The sequence below is a fragment of the Bufo gargarizans genome, unplaced genomic scaffold, assembly GCF_014858855.1.
Source record: "Bufo gargarizans isolate SCDJY-AF-19 unplaced genomic scaffold, ASM1485885v1 original_scaffold_1597_pilon, whole genome shotgun sequence".
In the NCBI taxonomy this organism is placed as follows: domain Eukaryota; kingdom Metazoa; phylum Chordata; class Amphibia; order Anura; family Bufonidae; genus Bufo; species Bufo gargarizans.
The window spans coordinates 238,545-245,988 of NW_025334430.1; the positions used below are offsets into that span (position 1 = coordinate 238,545).

The window sequence follows — 7,444 nt, forward strand, 5'->3', positions numbered from 1 at the left end:
TGTGTCCAGTCATCATCATTATCCACGCTGCCAGCTAAATCAAGATGCAGAAGCACAGGGAACAACACTCTGACAGTTAACCCTCAATGCTCCTATAAGGAAGATGACACACACAGCTTGCCAAGAATCAAGTCTAGATACACAACACTGTCTAGAGCATTCCAGTCAAACAAATCTGACTTCAGCTAGCGCCGATTCAGCAAGATCTAAGCGTACTAGTTCTAGACGTTCAGGCATCACCAGTCTGTCATCGGCTAGCGACAAAGCGACTAGGGCAAGAGCAAAAGCAGAGGCAGCTTGCGCCATGGCTTCTTATGCGGAGCAGGAAGCTGAATTGATGAGAGAGCAAGCAAAAAGTGAATCTGAAGCACTTAAAAAGAAAGCAGAAGTGGAAGCATCTTTACACTTACTCAAACAGCAGAAAAACGCAGGCAGCAGCCTTAGCCGAGGCAGAAGTTTTCACAAGGGCTGCTGAAGCTCAGTTCGATGGCATAGAAAACCAGATGTCATCCCACAGCGCAATCCAACGCACCCGTGAGTATGTACAGTCACAAGCAACCATGTACACCGACCAGCAGTCCAATGACGCACCTAGGCTTTCATTGACTCCACTAGCAATAAGCAACTTTGATACTACGCAACATTGCAAGACTAAATCAGAATCCCAGTGTGGGAAGTCAAGTGGTCGCATGCTTAGAGACCAATCTGCCAACCCGCCAAGAGTGCAAATGGCGGATGCTCGCGTACTCCCTCCTCAAGCAAATACAAGTCTGGATTATAGCAGAAAGACTTACAACAGACGAGAACAACCACCTAAACAAAGTAGATTCAGACAAGCGCCTCATCAGCCTTACCAGCCGCAACCATACCCTGAGTTTACACGCGAGAAGCATTCGCCAGACGCAACAAGTGCTATAGAAGTGGCAAAATTCCTGATGCACCGTGAGATAGTGGGCGCTGGTCTCATGAAATTCGATGACCGTCCAGAAAACTACTGGGCCTGGAAATCATCTTTCCTGAGCGGTACCCAAAACTTAAACCTGACAGAGAAAGAAAAGCTTGACCAGCTTGTCAGATGGCTAGGTCCAGAGTCCACTGAGCAAGCCCAAAGGATCAGATCAGTACATGTTCATGACGCAGCAGCAGGACTTGCAATGGTGTGGCGGAGACTAGAACAATGCTATGGATCACCTGAAGTGATCGAGGATGCTCTTCTGAAAAGGATAGAAAACTATCCAAGAATAACAAATAAGGATTACCAAAAGCTGAGAGGTTTGGGAGACCTACTCTTAGAAATAGAAGCCGCTAAGTCTAGTGGATATCTGCCAGGTCTCTCATATCTGGATACAGCACGTGGAGTTGAGCCCATAATCGAGAAACTTCCTTACAACTTGCAAGAAAGGTGGGTAGCTCAAGCTTCAAGATACAAGAAAGATCATCATGTTGCATGTCCACCATTCGCCTTCTTCGCTGAATTCATAGAAGACCAAGCTGAAATACGCAATGACCCAAGCTTTGCTTTCCTGAACAAGAGAACGGCAAGCTTCCCAAAGGTAGAGCAGAAACCTCCAGGGCTTTACAAAGAACGCAGAGCAACAGTTTCTGTAAGGAAGACAGAAGTTCCGCCTGAATCTGCAGCTAATCAGGAAGACAACACAAGGAAGAAAGTTGAGGAGTCAGACAAAATATGTCCTATCCACAATAAGCCTCATCCACTAAGAAAATGTCGCAGTTTCAGAAGTAAGACGTTAGAAGAGCGCAAAGCTTATCTTAAAGACAATCGCATTTGTTTCAGATGCTGCGCTTCAATTCAGCATCTTGCAAAAGACTGTACAAAAACAATACAATGCGCAGAGTGTAACAGTGACAAACACTTGTCAGCACTGCACCCGGGACCACCACCATGGAAACAAGAAGTTCAAGCAACTCAAGAAGATCATGGTGGGGAGCAAGGAGAGAGTATAACGCCAGCAGTAACCTCAAAGTGCACTGAGATCTGTACAGAGCAGGGCCGCTCAAGATCGTGCTCCAAGATATGCTTAGTCAAGGTGTATCCAGCAGGTTTTAGAGAAAAAGCAATCAAGATGTACACGGTCATGGATGAACAGAGTAACAGATCTCTGGCAAAAACAGAATTCTTTGACCTCTTCGGTGACAAAGGAAGTCCAACTCCATACACCTTGAAGACTTGTTCTGGAGTTGTAGAGACAATAGGGAGAAGAGCAAATAACTACATCATCGAGTCTTTAGATGGAAAGACAAAGGTGACTCTACCTACCCTGATAGAATGCGATGAGATACCAGACGACAGGTCAGAGATACCCACACCTGAAGTTGCTCGTCATCACCCTCATCTGGTGCGAATAGCAGACCAAATACCAGCACTAGATCCAGATGCTGCAATCACCCTTCTACTTGGGAGAGATATTCTCAGATTGCACAAAGTCAGAGAACAGTACAATGGGCCACACAATGCACCATTTGCACAACGCCTTGATCTCGGATGGGTCATCGTTGGAGAAGTATGTCTAGACGGACTGCACAAACCATCAAAGGTAAATGTCTACAGAACACATCTGTTGCAGAATGGTCGTACATCTTGTCTTTGCCCATGTACCAACAGTCTACACATTAAAGAGAGATTAGATAACCCAACACATCATCGGAGTATCCAGAGGTGCATGGAAGACTTAGCCTCAACTGGAAATACAGATGAACTGGGTTGTAAGGTGTTTGAAAGAACACGAGATGACGACAAGCCAGCACCCTCGGTAGAAGATACCCTCTTCCTCGAGATCATGGACAGAGAAGTCTACAGAGACAAGTCAGGCAGCTGGGTAGCCCCTCTACCCTTCCGGTCACCACGCCATCGCCTTCCTGTCAACAAGGTACAAGCAGAGAAACGCTTCAGTTTGTTGCAGCGCACTCTACAAAGAAAGCCAGATATGAAGAAACACTTCCAAGCCTTCATGCAAAAGATTTTTGACAACGAGCATGCAGAAAGGGCACCACCACTACAAGAAAACCAAGAACACTGGTACTTACCAATATTTGGAGTGTATCATCCTCAAAAACCAGGTCAGATACGTGTAGTATTTGACTCTAGTGCGAAGCACGAAGGCATCTCACTAAATGACGTCCTTCTCAGCGGACCTGACCTGAACAACACACTCCTTGGAGTACTCATCAGGTTCAGGAAAGAACTTGTAGCAGTAACAGCAGATGTACAACAGATGTTCTACTGTTTCTTCGTTCGAGAAGATCACCGAGACTACTTAAGGTTCCTGTGGTATGCAGACAATGACTTTAACAAAGACATCATAGAGTACAGGATGAAGGTACATGTGTTCGGAAACAGCCCTTCCCCAGCTGTAGCTATCTACAACCTGAAACGAGCAGCACAGCAAGGTGAAAGACATGGTCAAGAAGCCAAACAGTTCGTCATGAAGAACTTCTACGTGGACGATGGACTTGCTTCTTTCTCCAGCAACGAAGAAGCTATTAACGTCCTAAAAAGTACAAAAGAAATGTTGGCAGAATCCAACATAAAATTGAACAAGGTAGCTTCCAACAGCTACAGAGTCATGGAAGCATTTCCAATGGAAGACCGTGCTAAAGACCTCAAAGACTTAGATCTAGGAACAGAATCACCACCCTTGCAAAGAAGTCTTGGGCTTAGTTGGGACTTAAAGACTGACAGTTTCACCTTCAGGGTCTCCAGAGAAGAGAAACCATTCACAAAAAGAGGTGTCCTATCTACAGTCAACAGTCTTTATGACCCCCTGGGATTCGTAGCACCCATCATCATGCAAGGCAAAGCTTTTTTGAGACAGATCACTACTGAGCAGGAACAAATTGACTGGGACGTACTTCTTCCTGACGAGAAGCGAATGCAGTGGAAGGTGTGGAAAGACTCATTGTTAGAGCTTGAACAACTCTACATTTCAAGACCGTACGTATTTGTTTCCTTGTCTGCTACAAAGAGGAGAGAATTATGCGTATTCTCTGACGCTTCCACTATGGCTATTGCAGCTGTAACTTACCTAAGGGTAATAGACACTGAGGGACAAAGCCATGTTGGGTTCATCATGGGAAAATCTAAACTAGCTCCCAGACCTGCTCACACTGTCCCACGTCTAGAACTTTGTGCTGCTGTCTTAGCGGTAGAGATGGCAGACATGATTACGACTGAACTGGACATTGAGATCCATGCAGTGAACTTTTATACGGACAGCAAGATTGTGTTAGGATATATTCACAACGCTTCAAAAAGATTTTACACATACGTGACCAACAGAGTGACACGTATCAGAAAGTCTACAAGTCCAGATCAGTGGCATTACATCAGCACAGACAAGAACCCAGCGGATCATGGGACAAGATTGGTGTCAGCCGCTGTACTCAAGCAAACTAACTGGTTCGTAGGTCCATCGTTTCTTGGTAAGCCAGAAATCAAAGAGACTACTCAGGTAGAGACCTTTCAGCTCATAGAACCAGATCAAGACAAAGAGGTAAGACCTCAAGTTGCAGTTTGCAAGACTTTAGTTACCAGAGACAGTCTGGGCGCCCATAGATTTGAAAGGTTTTCCAGATGGAAGTCGCTGACTCGTGCAATCGGAAAACTTATCTGTCTAGCCAGATACTCCTCCAGAGCTACTAATACTGATCAACGTAGCAACGACCATCTTGAACAAGCCAAGGTCGCGATCATCAAATGCGTCCAGCAGGAAGTCTTTAAAGAAGAAATTCAAAGCCTTCTGAAAAAGAAAGAGATTTCTCGACACAGTTCGCTCAAGAAGTTGAACCCTATCCTCGACGAAGACGGAGTACTAAGAATTGGAGGTCGTTTGTCGGCAGCGGATATGACTATCCAAGAGAGACATCCCTTCATCATACCTAAGAATCATCACATCGCTCTTCTTCTGGTAAGACACTATCACGAGCAAGTTGCACATCAAGGACGACACTTCACTGAAGGAGCAGTACGGTCAGCAGGATTGTGGATCATAGGAGGTAAGAGACTAGTCTCCAGCGTGATCAGCCAATGCGTTACCTGTAAGAAGATTAGAGGGAAACTTGAGGTTCAGAAGATGTCAAACTTACCTGCAGACAGACTTGCTTCAGATCCTCCGTTCACTCACGTAGGTCTAGACGTTTTTGGACCATGGAACATCTCTTCTCGCAAGACTAGAGGAGGCAGTGCCGAAAGTAAACGTTGGGCTGTTCTGTTCTCTTGCCTGAGTACTAGAGCAGTTCATATTGAAGTGATTGAATCTTTATCCACTTCAAGTTTCATCAATGCCTTGAGAAGATTCTTCTCTATCAGAGGACCAGCGAAATTGATTCGTTCAGACCGCGGCACAAACTTTATTGGGGCCTGCAAGGAGTTGAAAATCATCTCTACAGACTCTGAAACAGGTTCCTATCTTCAAGATCAAGGATGCACTTGGACTTTTAATCCTCCACACGCATCGCATATGGGAGGAGCATGGGAGAGGATGATTGGAGTAGCTCGTCGTATTCTGGATGCCATGCTCCTGAAGGTTGGGTCTACTCGCCTCACTCATGAAGCTTTAACTACACTAATGGCTGAAGTCGTGGCCATTATGAACGCCAGACCTTTGGTTCCAGTGTCTACAGATCCAGAGATGCCATCAGTCTTGACACCCGCAATGCTGCTGACCCAGAAGATGGAACCAGTGACAGCTCCCACTGGAGACTTTGACCTCAAGGACTTGTATACTAAGCAATGGAGACAAGTTCAAAGCCTTGCAGACATTTTCTGGAAGAGGTGGAGACAGGAATACCTGGTGACACTCCAGCCACGCAAGAAATGGCAGGATGACAAACCCAACTTACAAGTTGGAGACATTGTCTTATTAAAAGACACTCAGGCCCACAGAAATGAATGGCCTATTGGACTCATTGTGGCGACTGATCCTAGTGGTGATGCTAGAGTTAGAAAAGTTGACGTTAGAGTTGTTAGACAGGGCATTCCCAAGGTGTATGCTAGGCCAATTTCTGAAGTAGTTTTACTTCTGTCCAAAGGTTAGTGGCATAACCAATGGTACGCCAGGTGGGGAGTGTGCTGCCTTTGCAATGTATATTACATGCTTGGCACTCAGTAGTGTCTGTTTCTTTAAGACCCTCCATTTTCTTGAAGCCTAGAGGCGGGTCTTCTCTGTACTCTCTAGGGCTTGCTGGGACATATCCTGTTCAGTCCAGCTCTGGCTACTATAGTGACCAGATCCACAGGACATCTTAAAGCTATTACAGATTGCAAACCTGACGAACACCAAAGCCTGTGAGTAAAGGGGTTTTGCTAGTTCAGCTTGTGTAGAGGGATGTTAGACATTGCAGATAGATAATGTGTGTTTCAGTGTAGTAAGCAAGCACATGTTAGTTAGGCCCTATCTTTTGTATTAGCTATGTATAATGTATGTTGCTTGAATTAGCCATGCTTATATTTCTCTTTTTATGTTTGTTTCACAGTTTTACCTCACATATCATCCCATATCATATGAACATTATTGTACACATTCCTGTTCATTATATCTCAGTAAAGATTGCATCAGTTCAGCAAACCAGCGCATCTTTCATTGGGATTCGGTTTATACTTGATGTTAAGCTGTGTACCTAAAGCAACACGCAGCCGAGACATTACAAGCTAGGGCCTAGTCTAAAGTTATCATTTCAGGTTTGCAATAGATGATACCTCTGTAATTCCAGCAAACCGTTCTTGTTATTGGGGTCTTATTAGCCCTTGTGCAGTGCAGTTATATATATGTTCTAAAGTGTATTAGTGGGATGGGGGAAGGTGCTTATTAGCCGTTGTGTGGTGAAGTGAGAAAATTAAAGCCCTTTTTGGCGTGTATTAGTGGCAAAAAAAACTTTATTTGCCATTCACGGCTGCAGTTATATTTCCGAAAGCCTTTTTTTGGCGTATATTAGTGGGGGGAAAAAAAGGGGCCTATTAGCCGTTGTGTGGTGAAGTGAAAAATTTTAAGCTCTTTTTGGGGTGTATTAGTGGGAATTTTTTTTTTCTTTGACAGAGAAGACAGAGAAGTGACAGGCCCTGCACAGGGAAGGGGCACAAGCCTAAGTGTTTCTGGCACAGGTCACAGCAGAGTAAGGGGCCGTGGCAGCAGGGGTCACTTTAAGAGGTCTAAGCTCCCAGTGTCCGCTAGCGGTTGTGTCTTGACCAGCAACCCAGCGGTTCTTGAATGGTTGACTCAATCTTTATCTTCGTCGCAAGTGACATCAGACACCCCCAGGCAAGAATCAGTGGGTTTGTCAGACACAACCCTTAGTTTTTTTTTTAATTTGATTATCTTTATTAATTAATATATCGAAACATTACAAATATAAGAAAAAATACAATTTCTCCCCAACCCCAATTCCCTAAAGGAACCCTCCCCTCCCCCCCTACCTGTGGTGCATCAAA

General features: G+C 44.9%; 1 protein-coding gene across 1 annotated transcript; it reads left to right on the plus strand.

Annotated features, from left to right (window-relative positions):
* The first annotated feature begins 532 nt into the window (after window positions 1–532).
* LOC122923427 lies at window positions 533–6,662 on the plus strand. The gene is made up of 2 exons (XM_044274238.1): window positions 533–6,304; window positions 6,493–6,662. The coding sequence occupies exon 1, from the start codon at window positions 561–563 to the stop codon at window positions 6,051–6,053; it is 5,493 nt and encodes a 1,830-aa protein (XP_044130173.1). The 5' UTR covers window positions 533–560; the 3' UTR covers window positions 6,054–6,304; window positions 6,493–6,662.
* The last annotated feature ends 782 nt before the right edge of the window (window positions 6,663–7,444 follow it).

Excerpts from the sequence above, each read along its gene's own strand:
- LOC122923427 (XM_044274238.1), top strand. The coding sequence starts at position 561 with ATGTACACCGACCAGCAGTCCAATGACGCACCTAGGCTTTCATTGACT.